Consider the following 23451-nt stretch of genomic DNA (forward strand, 5'->3'; position numbering starts at 1 on the left):
GAAACACAAAACTGTCAATATCCCTCGGCCTGGGGCTCCATGCAAGATCTCACCCCGTGGAGTTGCAATGATCATGAGAACGGTGAGGAATCAGCCCAGAACTACATGGGAGGATCTTGTCAATGATGTCAAGGCAGCTGGGACCATAGTCACCAAGAAAACAATTGGTAACACACTACGCCGTGAAGGACTGAAATCCTGCAGCGCCCGCAATGTCCCCCTGCTCAAGAAAGCACATATACATGCCCGTCTGAAGTTTGCCAATGAACATCTGAATGACTCAGAGGACAACTGGGTGAAAGTGTTGTGGTCAGATGAGACCAAAATGGAGCTCTTTGGCATCAACTCAACTCGCCGTGTTTGGAGGAGGAGGAATGCTGCCTATGACCCCAAGAACACAATCCCCACCGTCAAACATGGAGGTGGAAACATTATGCTTTGGGGGTGTTTTTCTGCTAAGGGGACAGGACAACTTCACCGCATCAAAGGGACGATGGACGGGGCCATGTACCGTCAAATCTTGGGTGAGAACCTCCTTCCCTCAGCCAAGGCATTGAAAATGGGTCGTGGATGGGTATTCCAGCATGACAATGACCCAAAACACACGGCCAAGGCAACAAATGAGTGGCTCAAGAAGAAGCACATTAAGGTCCTGGAGTGGCCTAGCCAGTCTCCAGACCTTAATCCCATAGAAAATCTGTGGAGGGATCTTAAGGTTCGAGTTGCCAAACGTCAGCCTGGAAACCTTAATGACTTGGAGAAGATCTGCAAAGAGGAGTGGGACAAAATCCCTCCTGTGCAAACCTGGTGGCCAACTACAAGAAACGTTAGACCTCTGATTGCCAACAAGGGTTTTGCCACCAAGTACTAAGTCATGTTTTGCAGAGGGGTCAAATACCTATTTCCCTCATTAAAGTGCAAATCATTTTATAAAATTTTTGACATGCGTTTTTCAGGATTTTTTTGTTTTGTTTTTCTGTCTCTCACTGTTCAAATAAACCTACTATTAAAATTATAGACTGATCCTTTCTTTGTAAGTGGGCAAACGTACAAAATCAGCAGGGGATCAAATACTTTTTTCCCCCACTGTATATGAAATACTAATTCTATAGAGAGAAATAGTCCTATAATTCCTCTAATAACTACAACCTAAAACTTCTTACCTGGGAATATTGAAGACTCATTTTAAAAGGAACTACCAGCTTTCATATGTTCTCATGTTCTGAGCAAGGAACTTAAACGTTAGCTTTTTTACATGGCACATATTGCACTTTTACTTTCTTCTCCAACACTTTGTTTTTGCATTATTTAAACCAAATTGAACATGTTTCATTATTTATTTGTGGCTAAATTGATAGTATTTATGTATTATATTAAGTTAAAATAAGTGTTCATCCAGTATTGTTGTAATTGTTATTATTACTAATTAATTAATTAATTGGCCGATTTAATCGGTATCGGGGTTTGTGGTCCTCCAATAATCGGTATCGGTATTATCGACGTTGAAAAATCATAATCGGTTGACCTCTAATAGAAATACTCCTCAGTTTCATCAGCTGTCTGGGTGTCTGGTCTCAGACGATCCCGCAGGTGAAGAATTCTGATGTGGAGGTCCTGGGTTGGCGTGGTTACACGTGGTCTGTTGTTGAGAGGCCGGTTGGATATACTGCCAAAATCTCTAAAAATGTTGTTGGAGGCGGCTTAGGGTAGAGAAATGAACATTCAAATATCTGGCAAAAGCTCTGGTGTACATTCCTGCAGTCAGCATGCCAATTGCACGCTCCTTCAAAATTTGTGTCCCCAGCACAAGGTGCACCTGTATAATGATAATTCTGTGTAATCAGACCCATAAAGATATTATCTTGGCAAAGGAGAAATGCTCACTAATAGGGATGTAAACACATTTGTGCACAAAATTTGAGAGAAATATGGAATATTTCTGGGATCTTATTTCAGCTCATGAAACACGGACTAACACTTTACAAGTTGCATTTTTATTATTTTTCAGTACAATATTAGGTTTTGGTTGACGATCTGATAACATTCAGTATAAAATATATTCTTAAGTAGATAATCAGAAGGAGGGCAAATACTTTTTCTTTGTCCGTATACAGGAGCTTCTCATCTACCATATTGCACATAATGTTTCTCACTTGAATAGTCCAATGGTTCTCAAATGTGTGGACATTTTTGAAAGCCTTTAAGTTTCAATATGGCTAGCAACAAAAATGCTGTCTACTGGTGTTAAGGTAATTAAGATCATTCTTGCAGGGACATGTGGCTTTGGCGAGCCATTGTCTTTACACTGTACCACTCACAGAGGGGGGTATGTGGTGTAGATGTGTCCCACACTACCTATGGAGGTGGCTTGGGAAAGCGAGATTTGAATTTAGATCCGTCTCTTTACACTACTAAAATCTGTCCTTGAACTAGTGTAGCGTTTAGAGGCCCAGGTGACTGTTCTCTGGACGATGCCAACGCTGCTCTCTTTGAGACCCGCTAAGTCAGTATTTGCACTAGCCTATAGGCTCAATAAGAACCACAGGGAGTGAAACCGGAATCCTGGACCGGCTCTAAGGGACAACTTTCCTATTTATGAGATATGTACTTCGAGTATGTATGGTAAATTGACAAATGAAACCTTTAGAAACTGGTCACATAGTGAATCTAAGTTGACTTACACGTTGGTGAATGATTCCGTGTAACATGCTCCAAATATACTCTACGGAGGTTTGTGTGTTTCCAAATGAGCTTTCCTTAGATTATCAATTCAGTTCTGCATCTTTTTTTTATAGGCCTAGTGTTTACATGTTAAACCATACCCAAGAGAATGACTTTTTAAGTAACTTATTTCAGTTGTTTACTTACCAAATAAACAGCAGCAAATATTTTCCAGTACACCTCCAGGGTATGTTTAAGCGATTGGCTGTGGAGTCAGCCTTCCTTGAATAGCCACTTGAAAATACAGTAAGAAGCTTCAGGCTTATTTTCCTTTACAGGCCTTCTCTGGGATGACAATGCAAAGCCATGCCCATATCCACTGGGACCAGGGTACCAGAGGAGAGGAAATTTCTGTGCAACGCCACAGTGATAAAGTGAAATCCCTCTGTCTGTGCCTGCAGGTGCACACTTTCCTGCGAATGTTATCTGAGAGAATTACTATACATGCAGGCCCACAGATGGAGTCCTGTCCTCCTGGACTGTAGTGTTATCAGCTCCCTGTGTAGTGGTGGATAGTCAGAGACAGGTTTATCTGGAATCGTTCCTAAGCCATTAGCCTTTTCATCCCGGCGCTCTGCTTTACTGATAACTAGTAGCAGCCCATTAACTCAACGAGTCAGCAAAAACGCTCTTCTGCTTTCATGATATACATGATTTGAACCAGGTTTGGAAATGGAATTGGTTTATATCAGTTTGAAATAGAATTTACCTGAACTAACCCTGGTTTGAAACAACACTTGCTTTGGAGTTGCTTGCAGAGAGTGGTCTGCTACAGTATTCTTCCTCCTCTCCCACTCTAGGTCTCCTGACGTGTGTGAACTGTATGAAGGTGAAGTGGGGGGCCATTCTCCAGGTGGTCTCTACAGTAGCCAAGGTCCTGGCCCTCATTGTCATCATCATTGCTGGGATGATCAAGCTGGGACAAGGTACAGTACGGCATCTGGCTAGGGACACATAACCCACCTGTCTGTAACGTCAGTGTGCTGGCCTATTCATGATAGAGCTTCACTTGCTGACCAGGTGTGTGTGTGTGAGTTTTGTAGTGGATGAGATGAGTCCCCCTTACAATGTAAAGAGCATTGGAAAAGAGCTATGATATTTAACTAAATTATTTAATCCATTACAATGATTTTTATCTATTATATCTAATTCATTATGTGATCCCTGGCCTCTGTCTGTAGGCCAGACGCAGAACTTTGATGATTTGTTTAAGGGTTCTAAAGTGAACCCTGGGGACATGGCCCTGGCTCTGTACGCTGCGCTCTACTCCTACTCGGGCTGGGACGCACTCAACTTCATCACCGAGGAGATCAAGAACCCGAAGAGGTGAGGCAGTCTGTCATGATGTTTATATTTAGATTTTTAAGTTTGGAAAGAAATAGCGCTACTTGTGTGCACTGCCGGTAATACTGTATACCCCGGTATGGTATAGGAACGGTACCACCCAGCCCTATGTTCCACCAGCCCTGCACTGCCGGTAATACTGTATACCCCGGTATGGTATAGGAACGGTACCACCCAGCCCTATGTTCCACCAGCCCTGCACTGCCGGTAATACTGTATACCCCGGTATGGTATAGGAACGGTACCACCCAGCCCTATGTTCCACCAGCCCTGCACTGCCGGTAATACTGTATACCCCGGTATGGTATAGGAACGGTACCACCCAGCCCTATGTTCCACCAGCCCTGCACTGCCGGTAATACTGTATACCCCGGTATGGTATAGGAACGGTACCACCCAGCCCTATGTTCCACCAGCCCTGCACTGCCGGTAATACTGTATACCCCGGTATGGTATAGGAACGGTACCACCCAGCCCTATGTTCCACCAGCCCTGCACTGCCGGTAATACTGTATACCCCGGTATGGTATAGGAACGGTACCACCCAGCCCTATGTTCCACCAGCCCTGCACTGCCAGTCCTCTCTTGACCCTTCTTAGTCTGACTCTTGTTATATATAGACAAGGAACGTAAGCCCGGCCCTGGCCGTCTGGTTCCTGTCAAGGTTTCTCTCTCCCCGCAAAGTTTGTCCTTGTATTTTTGTAAAGCTTTCTATACATTTCTTTATCCATTCCCACCAGGAACCTCCCGTTGGCCATAGGGATCTCCATGCCCATCGTCACAGTGATTTACATTCTGACTAATATAGCTTACTACACCGTTATGGATGCTGGCACCGTGCTGGCCAGTGATGCTGTGGCTGTGGTGAGTTCCACTCTGCTCTGGATTTGAGGTTGTGTGGGGTTTAATGCTGAGCGATTGGTGCATTTTGAGGTCGGTTTAGATAATTTACAACATTAAATGAGTTATGAAATAATGACATGAGAATGATTTTATAGCTTTTTAATGGAAATTCTAAAGCCCAAAATAGTGAATGTTCAATTGCCGAAAACATTCCATTGTCTCTCAGGTCCACATTGGGTAGATGTCGATAGAAAAAGGACATTACTCTGAAATAATAAAATATCAGTTGTGTATATTACTTCGTTTTTAATTCCTTAGTCATTTTATCTCTGTTCAGGAAGTAGCAGCCAACCATCTAACGTTAACCCTGTGCTCCCTATACTGCACTGTCTTTGTGTCATCCTATTTAGCTAGGTAGTAGGGATGTGCACGGTTATTCGAATATACGAACTGATGTTAGTATTCAAATACTTGTGAGTATGAATGTTGGCCAAAAATAGGCCGATTTTTCACAAAGGCTTTTTCTAAATAAAATGTAAACATCCATGTTGCGTACAAGGATATACCATTTATATTTCAAATTATACATTTTATAAAACACAACTTTTCAATTACATTTTTATGATATGCCCCATAAAAAGAACGGTAGCCTTCACGTGTAGCTTGTTTGTTGGCCAATCAAAGCGGCTCAATATGTAGCAAGTGGAGCGCAAATTCACTAATGCAAGAAGGAATACAATTATGGAATTAAAAGTTTGCGAAATGATGAGTAGGCTACAACGAGCAACCAACTTTATCTGAATGGGTTTGGGGAGAAAGCGCAGCCATGTGTCCTCAATTAGCTTAGCTAGCTATAGGTTGCTAGCTTAGTCAAGACAGGCACTGTTATATAGGGGATGATAAATAACATTGTGGCTGCTACGAGTTAGGTACAGTCGTGGCCAAAAGTTTTGAGAATGACACAATTATTAATTTCCACAAAGTTTGCTGCTTCAGTGTATTTAGATATTTTTGTCAGATGTTACTATGGAATACTGAAGTATAATTACAAGCATTTCATAAAGTGTCAAAGGCTTTTATTGACAATTACATGAAGTTGATGCAAAGAGTCAATATTTGCAGTGTTGACCCTTCTTTTTTCAAGACCTCTGCATGCTGTCAATTAACTTCTGGGCCACATCCTGACTGATGGCAGCCCATTCTTGCATAATCAATGCTTGGAGTTTGTCAGAATATGTGGGTTTTTGTTTGTCCACCCGCCTCTTGAGGATTGACCACAAGTTCTCAATAGGATTAAGGTCTGGGGAGTTTCCTGGCCATGGACCCAAAATATAGATATTTTGTTCCCCGAGCCACTTAGTTATCACTTTTGCCTTATGGCAAGGTGCTCCATCATGCTGGAAAAGGCATTGTTCGTCACCAAACTGTTACTGGATGGTTGGGAGAAGTTGCTCTCGGAGGATGTGTTGGTACCATTCTTTATTCATGGTTGTGTTCTCAGGCAAAATTGTGAGTGAGACCACTCCCTTGGCTGAGAAGCAACCCCACACATGAATGGTCTCAGGATGCTTTACTGTTGGCATGACACAGGACTGACGGTAGCGCTCACCTTGTCTTCTCCGGACAAGATTTTTTCCGGATGCCCCAAACAATCGGAAAGGGGATTCATCAGAGAAAATGACTTTACCCCAGTCCTCAGCAGTCCAATCCCAGTACCTTTTGCAGAATATCAGTCTGTCCCTGATGTTTTTCCTGGAGAGAAGTGGCTTCTTTGCTGCCCTTCTTGACACCAGGCCATCCTCCAAAAGTCTTCGCCTCACTGTTTGTGCAGATGCACTCACACCTGCCTGCTGCTATTCCTGAGCAAGCTCTGTACTGGTGGTGCCCCGATCCCGCAGCTGAATCAACTTTAGGAGACGGTCCTGGCGCTTGCTGGACTTTCTTGGGCGCCCTGAAGCCTTCTTCACAACAATTAAACTGCTCTCCTTGAAGTTCTTGATGACCCAATAAATGGTTGATTTAGGTGCAATCTTACTGGCAGCAATATCCTTGCCTGTGAAGCCCTTTTTGTGCAAAGCAATGATGATGGCATGTGTTTCCTTGCAGGTAACCATGGTTGACAGAGGAAGAACAATGATTCCAAGCACCACCCTCCTTTTGAAGCTTCGGGTGGTTATTCAAACTCAATCAGCATGACAGAGTGATCTCCAGCCTTGTCCTCGTCAACACTCACACCTGTGTTAACAAGAGAATCACTGACATGTCAGCTGGTCCTTTTGTGGCAGGGCTGAAATGCAGTGGAAATGTTTTTTGGGGGATTCAGTTCATTTGCATGGCAAAGAGGGACTTTGCAATTAATTGCAATTCATCTGATCACTGCCTTCCCTGTAGCTCAGTTGGTAGAGCATGGTGTTTGCAACACCAGGGTTGTGGGTTCGATTCCCACGGGGGGCCAGCACAGAAAAAAAAAAAAATGTATGAAATGTATGCATTCACTACTGTAAGTCGCTCTGGATAAGAGCGTCTGCTAAATGATGTAAATGTAAAAAATCACTCTTCATAACATTCTGGAGTATATGCAAATTGACATCATACAAACTGAGGCAGCAGACTTTGTGAAAATTAATATTTGTCTTTCTCAAAACTGTTGGCCACGACTGTAGTCTTGGCTGTAACGTTAGCTGAGTTTCTTTGGCTAAATGACTCTCCCTCCCTCCGTCTGCTCGCTCCCATCTCGCCGGCCCCTCCATAGCTGCAATAGAGCGCCAGCGTCTCTCCCTCGTGCAGCAGTGCGCAGGTCAAACACGTATTTCACAGTTATTCATGATACCATTCGAATAGTGAAATTATTTCAAACCCTCATCGTTAGTAGCTGCCTAAGTATTCTGCAGAGCTGTCTGACAACCATTTTACTAGTTATTCAAAGTATGGCGGGCGGTATACCGTATTTTATGATATACCGGTATTGATACAGGGACCGGTTTGGGATTTTACTTTACCTTCTATACCGGTATTTGAATGTTTGGTTTGTTAAATGTCATGCGCCATGTGTAATGTCAGTTTTTATAGTTTACATCGCTACTTGAGTCATCGCTCTCCGCTCTTTCTCTCCGTGTCACTTTCCACACAGACCTAGCCACGCCCCCTGTCACTCAAGCAGCGCCTCGACCACGACATTATTAGTTTGTTTCTTACAGCAGCAAAGCAACATCTTAGCAAGTTGCCCTAAATCTTGTGAGACGCTAATTGTTAACCGCTAATGCTAATAGCTAGCTAGCTAATAATGTATTGAGTAAGAGCAAACGTAGCTAGCTAATACAGCCTGATAATACCAGTGATGGTGTAGACCTAAACCAGCATGTTTGTGCAACAGTATCTTCTAAATCAAAGGGGAATATGCAAAGCAAGAATATGTTAGCTACATGAAGTAGCTGAGACAACATGCAATGTAGCCCGTGCTTATTGGGTCCCCTAGGAAACACGTATTAACACTTTAGTTCCTACCCTGTCACGATATTTAAATGTTTTGTCATCTCAAACAACACTGTATTCAAAGTGCCCACTATTATATTCTAACTATAGAATTATAACTGTCATTCTATTTACATGATTCCAACAGTTTTGCTCTAATTCGCAAGTCAAATTGCATTTGCAACATTTGGTTAAAAAATAAGTCCTCGATTATTTGCACATATCATGCAGCCCTACTTGGCAATGTGGAAATTCTCAATTGAGCAGTGGTGTAAAAATACTTTCAAGTGCTACTTAAGTTGCTTTTTTTGGTATCTGTACTTTACTATTTTTTACAACTTTTACTTCACTACATTCCTAAAGAAAATACTGTGCTTTTTACTCCATACATTTTCCCTGACACCTAAATGTACTCGTTACATTTTGAATGCTTAGCAGGACAGGAAAATGGTTCAATTCACGCACTTGTTAAGAGAACATCCCTGGTCATCTACTGCCTCTCTGGAGGACTCGCTTAACACATTCTTCGTTGGTAAATTATGTCTGAGTGTTGGAGTGTTCCCCTGGCTGTCCATAAATAAAATGGTGCCATCTGGTTTGCTTAATATAAGGAATTTGAAATTATTTATACTTTTACTTTTAATACTTAAGTACATTTTATCAATTATATTTAAAATCAAATACGTACATTTTTACTCAAGTAGTATTTTGCTGGGTCACTTTTACTTTAGTAATTTTCTATTAACGTATCTTTACTTTTACTCAAGTATGACAATTGGGTACTTTTCCCACCACTGTAATTCAGTGCAGGAAATTCAGAAATGATAAAAGTTCTGAAATATGTTTTGGTTGAATTGAACAGTATAAAACAAATGTTTGATTAATCGCTCACCACTAGTAGGGTTATGGATGAGTTGGGACCTGCCATGTAAGTCAATCATGATGAATGAAAAAGGCTTCTCTTTTCAAACACACACACCATGGTTAAACCATTAGCAGGTCACGGGGCAGGTCTTAATGGGCAGCATCTGTTCTGTTCTCTGGTTCCTGTGATGTCATCAGTAGGAGACTGGCTGCTCTGCTTGCCTGGGGCACCAGCTATACTATTCTCCTGTGACTCTTACTGACATGATAACCAAGAGGGAAAGTCCTCTAGCTGCTGAGGTTAGCTTGTACACAGGACTATGGTAATTAATAACGATCATGTAGTTACAAAATGCCCTGAGTAAGTGTCCTTTTTAGGTGTGTTGACGGTTGTTAGCAGAGATGGGGTAAATTCCATTGCAATTCAGGAGGTAAACGGAAAATTCCTAATCCAATTCTCCCCATGGAAAGGTGATAAATTGCTGAATTGGTTGAAATAAATGGAATGCAGCCTAACCTAGGTTTCTGTATCCAAATCTCAGATGTGAACCTATGTTGTCTTGTCTTTCTCTGCAGACGTTTTCTGATTTGGTCCTGGGCTGGGCTCGATGGCTGATCCCCTTGTCAGTGGCCATCTCTTGTTCCGGAGGACTCAATTCCGCCATCATTGCTCTCTCCAGGCTGTATTTCGTGGGCTCCAGGGAGGGCCATTTACCCAACGTCCTCTGCATGATCCACGTCGAGCGCTACACCCCCATTCCAGCACTGCTCTTCAACGTCAGTGAATGACGACTTAAATGTCATGTCACACAGTGATTGACGGGGAGTGTGATGTTGCATATAGTAGCTTTACAATCCTTTTCTCTGTAAAAATGTAGGGTTTATTCTGCTGGTGTGTGTGGGCACTGTCCTTGTCTGGTTTAGGGTGGCATGTCTGATCTAGGATCAGATTTATGAAGTGTTCTGTGTCTCCTGCAGGGTGGCATGTCTCTGATCTACCTGTGTGTGAAGGACGTGTTCCAGCTCATCAACTACTTCAGCTTCAACTACTGGCTGTTCATCGGCCTCTCCGTCGCCAGCCAGATATACCTCCGGTTCAAGGCTCCCAACATGTCCCGGCCCGTCAAGGTAAGGACCTTATTCACGGTTACTAAATGTCTTAATTCCTGTCAGTTATCTACTTTTCTATCAGTTATTTTATCAACTGCTCTGAGGAATGTGTGGGAACATGATGGAATGCATAATTCATGTTGAGTTCCCCCACTTGCTCTCTCTCGCCCTCTTTCTCTCCCTCTCCAGCTCTCTTTGTTCTTCCCTATAGTGTACTGCCTATGCAGTGTGTTCCTGGTGGTAGTACCTCTCTACAGTGATACCATCAACTCTCTGGTTGGTATCGGAGTGGCTCTGTCTGGAGCTCCAGTGTACTACATCTGTATCCACCTGCCCCCCTCCTCCAGACCTGCCTTCCTGGGCAGGATGCTCGGTGAGACTGGGCTGAAACAACCTTAAGATGTAATGAATAGAGCTGACATGATTCAACAGGAAAGATTGATTCATGGGGAATAATAGGTAGACTTTGTTTGAAGACATATACATGGTGGAAAGCTATACATTCATATCATGGTTACCTTGTGATTTTGGAATTGGGCAACCAAATTTAGATCTACTGTAGTTGGAGGTAGGGCTGTTGCGGTGACCGTATTACCGCCACACCGGCGGTCAAATTCAACATGACCGTTTAGTCACGGTCATTAGGCTTCTCCAAGCTCTGATGCTGCTGATGGTCATTAGTAGCCTACCAAATTTGCCAACTTCCTGGTACTCAGCACTCTATTGTCCCTCTAATCACTCTGACATCAAAGCAATTGTTTTTGAAAATCTAATCAAACACTTCATGAGAGCCCATGAGCTCATGTTGCGCAACATTTCTATAGGCTAGGTAATTGTTTGAGAAAACAGTGATGGCCTCTACTAAACAGAGGATCCCATCAGCCCTCTATAGGCTAGGCCTACTATATTTATTTCTCAACTTTCCTAATATTTAGCACATTGCTTCGCTTTACAACAGGAGTATAGCTACCTGGCTGGCATGAAAATTAACCACGGCAAAAGCGTCCTCCATTCGCTATTTAAGTGCATACCGTAGATGACATGTCTTTTTTTCGCTGCCCCGGTTTTGAGAATGGTGCCTGATAATGGCCAATTCTAAATCAAAACAAATTTCACGTATATGTGAAGACGAGATTCAATCAAGAATAGTCTGATGGGTGACAATATTAGCCTATTGTGAATTATCACTTGTGAATGATGCCCAGCACAAGAAACAATGCCTTTTTATTTTTGCGACCTTTTTAGAATCGTAGTTGCACACACTAAAGTGACCAAATAACTTCTTAAAATGAAGCACATTAATCTGCTTTACAAGGGCTGTAGAGCCTAACTGGCATACATAAGCATCGCGGGAGTTTCAAGTTTGAGGAACATCATTTTTACCATAAAAATGCACCTTTATAATAAAAGCATTACATGCATAATTGCATTTGCGGGCACTTTTGATACTGGTGTTTTCCCACTAATGGAACATTCGCGCTTATAGCTTACTGCCATGTGCGCATTGCTGCGCTTATAATGTGAAGAATAATAGTTTATGAAAACTTTAAGCTAAACGTTTTGATATTTTGCGTTAGCTGTGTTGCGTAAACCTTTGTTGGTGCTAGTGGTTGTATTAATTTGGGATCTATCTCATCGCACAACTGTCCCAGACTGTTTAGAATATTTATTTCTCACACAGAATAGGTTGACTTTTGTACTATGGGGGATAGTAGATTGACATAGGCTAGTGCTTTTGCTGTTGGTAAGGCCTACTCATCTTTTTGGCTGATGAAAAGTAAATGTGGACAGTTCTTCCAGTATCTTCGATATGCACCTTGGAATTGGCTAAGGACGCACGCAGTTGCATCCCCGATGTGTCTGTCTTTACTTGTAGTCTGTGAAAGACCCGATCACGTGATGGAGAGCAATGTGAGTGAGCGGCGCTTCGGAGCTCGCAGCACTCGGGAGAAGGGCACAACGCAGTACCAAGGGCACAGCGGCCACTGGCCGCAGAAGGGGATGCCGCTGTGAAATTCAAGGCATTATCAAGTGCTTGTTAAATTGGAAATGAATGAGTGATGTAGTGTGTACAGCCTGCACAAAAAACAAAGCAGAGCTCATGCCTTTCAAGCAACTTTATTCAAATCATCATTAGTCGCATCATGCAGCCTTACAATGTATAAAACAAATCTAAACATATAGCCCAACGTTTGTAGAATAACTAAAGTTACATTAATAACTCTAAATGAAGCATATAGGAATACAAGTCAACGGTGTGCTTTAGGACCCAGTGGACTCCTCCCACTTCTAAAACCAAAGTTGTGCTCTTGGGAATACCCATTTCTGTTTGGGATAGGGGGCAGTATTTTTTCAAGGCCGGATAAAAAACGTACCCGATTTAATCTGGTTACTACTCCTGCCCAGAAACTCGAATATGCATATAATTAGTAGATTTGGATAGAAAACACTCTAAAGGTTCTAAAACTGTTTGAATGGTGTCTGTGAGTATAACAGAACTCATATGGCAGGCCAAAACCTGAGAAGATTCCATACAGGAAGTGCCCTGTCTGACAATTTATTGTCCTTCTGTAGCCTCTCTATCGAAAATGCAGCATCTGTGCTGTAACGTGACATTTTCTAAGGCTTCCATTGGCTCTCAGAAGGCGCCAGAAAGTGGAATTAGAGCTCTGCAGTCTCTGGGCTAAGTACAGCAGCTCTGTTTGTTACTGGCCTGCCTGGGGACAGTGACACTGGAGATGCGCGTCCACGAGACTACTCCATTTTGTTCTTTCAGTCTTTGAATGAATACAACGTCGCCCGGTTGGAATATTATCGCTATTTTACGAGAAAAATAGCATAAAAATCGATTTTAAACAGCGTTTGACATGCTTCGAAGTACGGTAATGGAATATTTAGATTTTTTTTGTCACGAAATGTGCCCGCGCGTCACCCTTCAGATAGTGACCTCAACGCACGAACAAAACGGAGCTATTTCAATATAACTATGGATTATTTCGAACCAAAACAACATTTGTTGATGAAGTAGAAGTCCTGGGAGTGCATTCTGATGAAGAACAGCAAAGGTAATCCAATTGTTCTTATAGTAATTCTGAGTTTAGTGAGCACCAAACTCGGTGGGTGTCAAATTAGCTAGCCTGTGATGGCCGAGCTATCTACTCAGAATATTGCAAAATGTGCTTTAGCCGAAAAGCTATTTTAAAATCTGACACCGCGATTGCATAAAGGAGTTCTGTATCTATAATTCTTAAAATAATTGTTATGTTTTTTGTAAACATTCATCGTGAGTAATTTAGTAAATTCACCGGAAGTTTGCGGTGGGTATGCTAGTTCTGAACATCACATTCTAATGTAAAAAGCTGTTTTTTGATATAAATATCAACTTGATTGAACAAAACATGCATGTATTGTATAACATAATGTCCTAGGAGTGTCATCTGATGAAGATCATCAAAGGTTAGTGCTGCATTTAGCTGTGGTTTTGGTTTTTGTAACATATATGCTTGCTTTGAAAATGGCTGTGTGATTATTTTTGGCAGGGTACTCTCCTGACATAATCTAATGTTTTGCTTTCGCTGTAAAGCCTTTTTGAAAATCAGACAATGTGGTTAGATTAACGAGAGTCTTGTCTTTAAAATGGTGTAAAATAGTTGATTGTTTGAGAAAATTTAATTGTGGTATTTTAGTTGGTTTTGTATTTCGCGCCGTGCGATGCCATTGGCTGTTGGCTAGGGGTTCTGCAATTTTCTTCATATCATGTTCCTTTAGACCTGTCTAAAATAAATAATGGATTTATTGTGAAGGTGTAGGCTATATTACACCTTTTAAAATGTAGATGTTCCAAAGGTCTGCATCAGTGGCTTGTAGGGAAGCCAGTACATACTAAATATGTTTGTTAATTAACAGTCAATAACCATGAGGACGACAGTTATTTTCTTGACAATCACTGGCTGGTTGGGGGCACTGTAAAAGTTGTAACACTCTGCTCCGGGGAGCTGTGCTTGGATTTGACACTTCCTGCTTCTATTTCCTTTCCCCAGATGCGATCTCCCTAAATACCCAGAAGCTGTGTCTGTGCTGTGAGGCGTCACGTGACCTAGACCTGGACAACATCCCTGACGAAAAGCTGGAGTAAGGGATGAAAGGAGGTGTGGAGGGATGGAGGTAGATACTGAGCCAAAGGTGGAAACAGAAGGACCACAATCATAGCTACACTCCTTCTGTGCCAATGATGAACATTTATTTTTAATCTACTTTTTACCAGGACTTTACTATTTATAATTTGTGACTTGCTTGTCCTATGGGACTATACAGTGTGTGTGTTGAGTACTGAGGAAAGCCACTTTCTAGTGCCGGTGGACTCTGACAACCACATGCATGCAGCACAATGTAGTTCACTCCTACTGGTTACACCTATGGAGACGATCAACCATGGGAGTTTAACCATTGAACAACGAAATAAATTCAAATGGAGATTTGAACAGGTCCTACTAACCATTTAGGAGGAGTAGGTTTTCATCAGCAGGACCTACTGAATAAAGCTAGTGGAGATTTGATATTTTTTATATTAAATGAGTTATTTGTTTTGAAAGTTGGAAGCGTTAGTCAAAGATGCCCATTCTGGCCCTACTTTACTTGCACTAGGCCAGGTGTGGTGTGTGTGCACAAACAAACTGCTTGTCTTGTTTAAGGTTAGTACTCCCTGTACTAGTCACTGAAGATTCCTCCAACTTAGTGGCTGTCAAGTGACTGACACGTGTACTGTATGGAAACTGCCATGGGTTGAGCCATTATGGCATCAAAGTAATGTTTATTGGTGAAGCTGACAGATGGTGAATTTTTATTTTATCTTTATTTAACTAGGCAAGTCAGTTAAGAACAAATTCTTATTTTCAATGACGTCCTAGGAACAGTGGGTTAACTGCCTTGTTCAGGGGCAGAACGACAGCGCTTTACCTTGTTAGCTCAGGGATTCGATCTTGCAACCTTTCGGTTACTAGTCCAACGCTCTAACCACTAGGCTACCTGCTGACCCGGAAGAACAAAGTGGTCCATATTCTGTGACCACTTTGTAATGTCCTTTATTTGTCTTCTTTATTTCTCTCTACCAAACCAAGCTAAGATATTGTCTCTGACGCTTGCTCGTTCTCATAAGAATAGATTGCCGTTGCATTTTCTGTTTACTGTGCTATTTCTCACCATTTAATCTGTCAGATGATAGTAATGTAGTTACTGTTGCCGATAGCATTCATGTGTGGACAGAATTGGGCTATCATTCTATTGGCCTTGCACACCATGGCACACACAGGATATGTTTCAATATCACCATTTACTGACATTGTTACAGCTGTTACCATGGTTGCCCTATTGATGTCCAGAATGGAACATGTAGATGACATTGACTTTTAGCCTATGCCCTTATTACACCAAGATGGCTCTCTAAGACAGACATGAAATCACCAGCAGTGACACGTTAACAGCACTTACTGAATTTTGTGCTTGATATTAAGATGTTACATTTACTGATGTTTAATTTCAACCCATAAGCCTATCTGAAGATCCAAAAGGACAGTTGCTGACGTAGACATGTGGGTAATGTAGAAAGGATACGTTTCCAATAATATACAGAGGACTGGTCTCAATGTTTTTAGTAAATTTTTTTGTATTAAAAAAAACAACAACATTTTCTAATGCAATTAGATGGCGATCCTATTCATGCCATCTCTGCCATAGACTTGCCATGGTGTCATGCATGTCTCGCTCTCTATTGTTCTTTTGTTATAGACCGAGAAATCCTACAACATGAATTTGGTAGGATCCAATGCCATAAATATGCACATTCATGCAATTTGGATGAACATGTGATGCAGGATTAGAGGAATGCGACATCTTCTTTACAATGCAATTCATTGACAAGCCAGATCAAATATTACAGCTACTGGCTGAGCCATATTTGATTTCTATGCACCATCTAGTGGTAGTTTTATGAACGTCAGGTTGTTGAGAGCAAGTCAATGTTGTGGATCACGGCACTCGGGGCACTTGCTTCCAAAAGTTGTTGTTCTGAATGTGCTGTCTCTTATTGGTGTATGCATGTATGTTGTCATTGGAAATTTGCTTTAAAGGGGAAATCAGCAGTTTAAACTATAACAATGTGGCGCAGCGGTCTAAGGCACTGCATCTCGGTGTTAGAGGCGTCACTACAGACACCCTGGTTCGAATCCAGACTGTATCTCAACCGGCCGGGATTGGGAGTCCCATAGGGCGGTGCACAATTGGCCCAGCGCCTTCCAGGTTTGGCCGTGTAGGCTGTCATTGTAAATAAGAACTTGTTCTTAACTGACTTGCCTAGTTAAATAAATGGGTACTCCCCGCCCCTGTTTTGGTAAAAAGCTGAGGGAGAAATATAACCACTCAAATTCATAGACGGTGCTATGGATGCAAGGACTGACTATCCATGATATCAAAATGATAGTCTTAACCATTTTGAGGCTGTTTGTTTACATTTACTTTGTTTACAAACAGAAAATGTAAGCTTCTTTATCTCGGTTCTGATGGTGAATGGCAGTTGAACTAAGCTCATAAGGCATTTAAGTTATATTCTTCAAGAATCAATGGGTACATATCATTCATTTATAAGTCCAAAAATCGATGTAGCAACTGCATATTGACCCTTTTTAATAAATTATCTAATTCCATCCAAAGCTGTTTACCAAGTCCCTTCACCTGTCAATCAAATCAATTTGTTTGCACTACATGAACTGAATGTGAAACGGAAACATTTCCATGCATGTATGACTGCCATTTGAATGTTTTTGGAGGGGTTTTTTGGTCGCTTTTTATAGTTCTCAGTGGTCAGGTATACATTTGAAATTTTAATAATTTAGCAGACGCTGTTATCCAGAGTGACTGAAATTAGCAATTAGGGTTAAGTGCCTTGCTCAAGGGCACAGCGACAGACGTTTCACCTATAAAGCACATAAACCCATTTGGGAATTATTCTGGCCAGGTTATGGCAGAGCAAGTGTGGACTGTGCTCGACCCATCTCACTTGCTTTATCAATGTCACCCTTGGTGATATCACTTTATCTTCGACTGCTGTTGGTTCACTTTCTGCAATCATTTTTACTCTACATTACTGCATAACTATGGATTCCAAAGTATTGGTGACATTTTAACAAATGAACTCATTGGCTTCAATCTGTCCATCCACGTGACTGAAATAGGCATTTCCTACCGTCATTCCTAATTCACAGGATGTGTACAGCTATGTTTAAAGCATGTTACTTTACAAATAAAAGGTTTAACTTCACAATGAGCGACTAGGTCCGTCACTATACATTACAGAACAACAGGCATTTCTGTTTTCAATCTTTAGTAGGAATATTATATTTGGGTGTCTGAACTTGGTGAATAAAATCTCTCACAAAGGGGAAATCAGTGGTGTGTGTGTGTACAGTTTCTCTTGTTCTTCTTGTAAGAGTATTATATGCAGTTTTTGTAAATGTGTTGTCTGCCAGACCAAATGTAGGCAATCTTGTATATTGTTGTGCGGCCTTCTATGGCTGCGTTTAGACAGGCAGCCCATTTCTGATCTTTTTTCCCTAATTAGACTTTTTATTTTTGCAGTATTGGGCTGCCTGTGTAAACACAGCCTAGGAAGATATATGATGTGGGAGTGTTAGCCTGGTCCCACATCGCTTTGTGCAGTCCTACCAGCTGCTATAGAACCAGGCTATAGTGGTGTCCTTGACATTGTTTCTCTCATACCAAGAAGAGGATCTTTGTAATGACTATTTTGTTTATCTGCAACATCTTTACTGTCCAAATGTTAATAAAATGCTGTGCACAGAGGACACATGGGCCTCTACCTGTAATATTTCCACCACCCATCACGTCATCCTTTAGAACATTTCAGTGAAGTGTTCTTTTTCCAAATTCCCCCATGTTGTCATGTTGCGGTCTTGACATTCATTCCTATACGGCGGGTTGTGTTCCGTTGTATCTGTTTATGTGGTCCATTGATGATCAAGTTCTAGTCTCTCCTAGTAGTTGTTCCCTAATGGTGTTGACGTATACATGTTAAATGTTGTCATTATTCCAGTCTGACTGTCTGCTTTGTTCCATTTTGTATTTGTTTACAGCGCTGCATATTATAATATACATGCTTTATATTGCAAAGAGGTATACTTTATGGTTTAGAAAGATTCAGATATGTGAAGTGGAATTAAAACAGAATGAAGTCTGAGTCATGTTTTACAGAAACGCTAATGTTTTTTAATATGGAGACCACGTGTACATTTCTGTCATTTAGCAGACGCTTTCATCCAGAGAAACTAGTTAAGTGCCTTGCTCAAGGGTACATCGGCAGACATTTCGCCTTGTCAGCTCGGGGATTTGAACCAGCGACCTTTGAGCATGGTGATATGCTGAACAAAAATATAAATGCAACATGTAAAGTGTTGGTTTCATGAGCTAAGATATAATATTCCAGACATTTTTCATACGCACAAAAAGCTTATTTCTCTAATTTTGAGCTCAAATGTATTTATTTCCCTGTTTATGAGCATTTCTCTTTTGCCAAGATAATCCATCAATGATCGTTACACAGGTGCACCTTGTGCTGGGGACAAAAGGCCACTAAAATGTGCAGTTTTGTCACATAACACAATGCCACCAATGTCTCAAGTTTAAGGGGGTGTGGAATTGGCTTGCTGACTACAGGAATGTCAACCAGAGCTGGGGCCAGAGAATTGAATGTAATTTCTCTACCATAAGCCTCCAACATAGTTTTAGAGAATTTGGCAGTACATCCAACCGGCCTCACAACCGCAGACCACGTGTAACCACGCCAGCCCAGGATCTCCACCGAATTCTTCATCTGTGGGGTCGTCTGAGACCAGCCAGCCGGACAGCTGATTACTGTAGGTTTGCATAATCGAAGAATTTCTGTACAAACTGTCAGAAACCGTCTCAGTGAAGCTCATCTGTGTGCTCGTCATACTCACCAGAGTCTTGCCCTGGCTGCAGTTCGGCATCATAACCAACTTAAGTGGGCAAATGCTAACCTTCGATGGCCGCTGGCACGCTAGAGAAGTGTAAGGAATCCCAGTTTCAACTGTACTGGGCAGACGGCGTGTATGGTGTCGTGTGGGCAAGTCGTTTGCTGATGTCAATGTTATGAACAGAGTGCCCCATGGTGGGGTTATGGTATGGGCAGACATAAGCTACGGACAACGTACACAATTGCATTTTATTGATGGCAATTTGAATGCACAGAGATACTGTGACAAGATCCTGAGGCTTATTGTCGTGCCATTCATCCGCTTCCATCACCTCGTTTCAGTATGATAATGCACGGCCCCATGTCGCAAGGATCTGTACACAATTCCTGGAAAATGAAAACCTGTTTCAGTGGTGCTTTCCACCCGACACTGGGAGATTAATTCACCTTTCAGCACCTAACACCAAGGCCAAATATACACTGGAGTTACTTACCAAGAAGACAGTGAATGTTCCTGAGTGGCTGAGTTACAGTTATGACTTAAATTTACTTCAAGACCTCAAAATGCTTGTCTAGCAATGATCAACAACCAATTTGACAGAGCTTGAACAATTTGGAATTTTAAAATGGTCAAATGATGCACAATCCATGTGTAGAAAGCTCTTAGTCTTACCCAGAAAGCTGTAATTGCTGCCAAAGGAACTTCTACAAAGTACTGACTCGGGTGTGAATACTTTTATGTAAATGAGATACTGCATTTCTTTTTCAATAAATTTGCTAAAAAAATATATATTTTTCTTCCCACTTTGTCATTATGGGTTATTGTGTGTAGATGAGTGAGGAATTTTTATTTTTTTTATCCATTTGAAATCAGGCTGTAACACAACAAAATGTGAAAAAAGTCAAGGGGTGTGAATAGTTTCTGAGTGCAGTGCACTGTACTATACATAACAACTGAGAGGATTGTTCACTAGCGATCTCTAAGCAAGCACCTGATGGATTTGCAGGCAAAATGAATGTCAAGTCATCTGTTGGGATTCAGCCAACTGAAGATTATCTTTTGTTTATATAGTTAGGACAATGCAGTAGGCCCTATATATTATGGCCTTGTGTTGAGTCAGGTAGTCTGTGTATGTGACCGTTTCCTGTCCTCACCCCTCCCCTCTGGTCCGGACCGTAGCGGATTACGTTTCAGCAGGGTGTGTACTCCTGTCCTCGTCTCAGATGCAACCCATTGATAGGTGCTTAGGCCTGGGGAGTGTGTGTGTGTGTGTGTCTGTGTGTCCCTGAGCCTTCCGCCCAGCCCAGGGAGTTTGGTTCCACAGACTCATGCATTAAAAATAAAGCTGAGAGAAAGAAGGGGGAGAGAGGAGAGATGATCCACACCATCACAGTGTCCTCACTAGACTCTCTGGTAGAGCCAGGACTGGCTGTAAACAAACAGATCGACCCAGCCAGTCTGACTTGAGATCCATAGGAACTTCATATCCTAGCAGGGAGCTGTCCAGGGACAGGTCCAGAGCTGGGCCACTACAGCCCAGGGATGAGCTCCTTTCTCGGGGACAAGGCGGATGGTGGATGACTCGTGCCACAGCACACTGCTGGCACCAGGCCATGGAACTGTCTCGACGGCTGCACTGGATCCGTAACCGGCCCTGGAGGGCCCGGGCCCGCCACAGGGAGTTTAACAGTGAGTAGTGTGTGTGCCTTTGTCTATTTTGCCTATGTCTATGGTCTTTGAGTGAGTTGAGAAATGCTTTTTGCTGCCTGTTTAGTATGCACTGTGTAATGGAGAAGCACACCGAGGAAGTCATTAGCCAGTCAGTCAGCACATTGAGCGCTGTAGTTGAAGATATAGTGCTGTGAACTAGCCTAGTTCTGAAAACCGTTGCAGTCAGGAGTTACATTCAATGTTAATGGGTGTGCCCAGAAGCCTCTTATGGATCGGAGTTCATAGCTTATATATTCTGTCAAGGAGCCTTGTACTAGATATAAACCTATCCATTAGATGTCCTCTGAGTGCTGGAGATGGAGGAATGTTGTGGTGTAGTCTGCTGTCTTACATAATGGAAGCACAGTGAGAGGTCCTCTATATAGGCAACATGGCTGGTGTTCTAAGTTCCTACCTTCCTCTCACCCCCCCCCCCCCCCCCAAACTGGACTGTTGTTGGATATATTTATATGTACTGTTGGCCATCCATGTTGAGTGTCTTTATTCTACTCTTTCTCCTTCACATAAATACAAATAGATAGTTTCAGGCTATGTTTATTGTTTACATACCTGTGTGTACAGCTATATGCATGCATTCATTGTTTATATGCTGCTAGAGAAGAGTGTGGAGATAGCAGTGGAACATCTTACATTGAGCCTCTCTGCTGGAGGGAGGAGGTAGAACTGACCTTGAGCCTCTCTGCTGGAGGGAGGAGGTAGAACTGACCTTGAGCCTCTCTGCTGGAGGGAGGAGGTAGAACTGACCTTGAGCCTCTCTGCTGGAGGGAGGAGGTAGAACTGACCTTGAGCCTCTCTGCTGGAGGGAGGAGGTAGAACTGAGCTTGAGCCTCTCTGCTGGAGGGAGGAGGTAGAACTGAGCTTGAGCCTCTCTGCTTTAGGGGGGAGCCGAGGAGGTAGAACTGAAGGGGAGGCTGGGATCAGCTCACGCATCAACTCACATGGCCAGCTGATTGGCTTAGGCTGCTGATTGGTGTGTGCTGTGACTGGGAGTGGAATAGATCCACACAGAGCAGTGATATCCAGGGGGCCACCATGGGGGGCGATGCCATGTCAACAACAACAGTGTAGTGTCACTTCAACAACCTCCACCATGGGGGGAGATGTCAGTTCAACAACCTCCACCATGGGGGACGATGTCACTTCAACAACCTCCACCATGGGGGGAGATGTCACTTCAACAACCTCCACCATGGGGGGGAGATGTCACTTCAACAACCTCCACCATGGGGGGAGATGTCACTTCAACAACCTCCACCATGGGGGGAGATGTCACTTCAACAACCTCCACCATGGGGGGAGATGTCACTTCAACAACCTCCACCATGGGGGGAGATGTCACTTCAACAACCTCCACCATGGGGGGCGATGTCACTTCAACAACCTCCACCATGGGGGGCGATGTCACTTCAATAACCTCCACCATGGGGGGAGATGTCACTTCAACAACCTCCACCATGGGGGGAGATGTCACTTCAACAACCTCCACCATGGGGGGCGATGTCACTTCAATAACCTCCACCATGGGGGGAGATGTCACTTCAACAACCTCCACCATGGGGGGCGATGTCACTTCAACAACCTCCACTCAGAGGCACAAGGCTGCGGCACGTGCTCTGCTCTGGGTAGAAGTTACCCTCAGAAAGGTCTAGGATCAGTTTACCTACCCCATATTCTAATATTAAAGCCACAATCAATGGTAATTTAAGCTAAAATGATATAACATTGATTCTTGAATAATAAACCTTGTAAATGCCCTATGAGCTCGGTACAGCTGAAAGTAACTGTTTGTGCCAGGTTAGTCAGTGAGAATCATTATGCAAGCAGACCCCTTGATGTAAGAAATATCATCTTGAAGCTAAAGGCTTCGCTGTCAGGGTCTGTCAGGGTCAGTTGACCAGCAGTGCTATTTGATCAGACTTGTATCGCGTGAGGGAGATCTGTGAAAGTTTATTTGAAATTGTATAAGGTCAAGTAGTGAAGAGTATGGGTTCCACCACCACTCCACTGAATGTGGCTTTGCAAATGTAAAGCACGTCTTACTGCTTGCTTAGCAAATACTACTTCCTTCTGCTTCAGTTCACACCGAGGCTCCGAACCCAAGACCTTTGCCTTGCTAGCACATGTGACTGCCCTCCTACAGCATCTTTCCAGTGGGCGCCACGCAAAAAGCTAGCTATTTGCTGGTGCAAGTGGGGACACTTCAGCCCGAAGAATACGTTTCACACATCCTCATGTGTTAGACAAAGTAGGACTGCTGTAGCCTGATTACCTGGGCTGGGGCAGATCCTGGAGTTACAGCATTTGAGCTTTATACAAGACTGATTCAGGTTATCGACCACAGATTCACTCTAGAGCAATAAAC

The 23451-nt window shown here is 42.7% G+C and overlaps 1 protein-coding gene across 4 annotated transcripts in view; it reads left to right on the forward strand.

Annotated features, from left to right (window-relative positions):
• Positions 1-17793, forward strand: part of LOC106588820 (Y+L amino acid transporter 1) — a 35483-nt gene extending 17690 nt beyond the window's left edge. For 3 of the 4 annotated variants that reach the window (XM_014178271.2, XM_014178273.2, XM_014178272.2), the window contains exons 4-10: positions 3522-3647; positions 3903-4047; positions 4806-4929; positions 9820-10020; positions 10222-10371; positions 10543-10726; positions 14394-17793. In XM_014178271.2, coding sequence (XP_014033746.2) covers positions 3522-3647; positions 3903-4047; positions 4806-4929; positions 9820-10020; positions 10222-10371; positions 10543-10726; positions 14394-14488 — 1025 coding nt within the window. In that variant the 3' untranslated portion in view covers positions 14489-17793. The remainder of the gene's footprint in view (positions 1-3521; positions 3648-3902; positions 4048-4805; positions 4930-9819; positions 10021-10221; positions 10372-10542; positions 10727-14393) is intronic. The other variant, XM_045709754.1, reaches the window with a different exon arrangement.
• The last annotated feature ends 5658 nt before the right edge of the window (positions 17794-23451 follow it).

The sequence above is a fragment of the Salmo salar genome, chromosome ssa27 (assembly GCF_905237065.1).
Source record: "Salmo salar chromosome ssa27, Ssal_v3.1, whole genome shotgun sequence".
In the NCBI taxonomy this organism is placed as follows: Eukaryota; Metazoa; Chordata; class Actinopteri; order Salmoniformes; family Salmonidae; genus Salmo; species Salmo salar.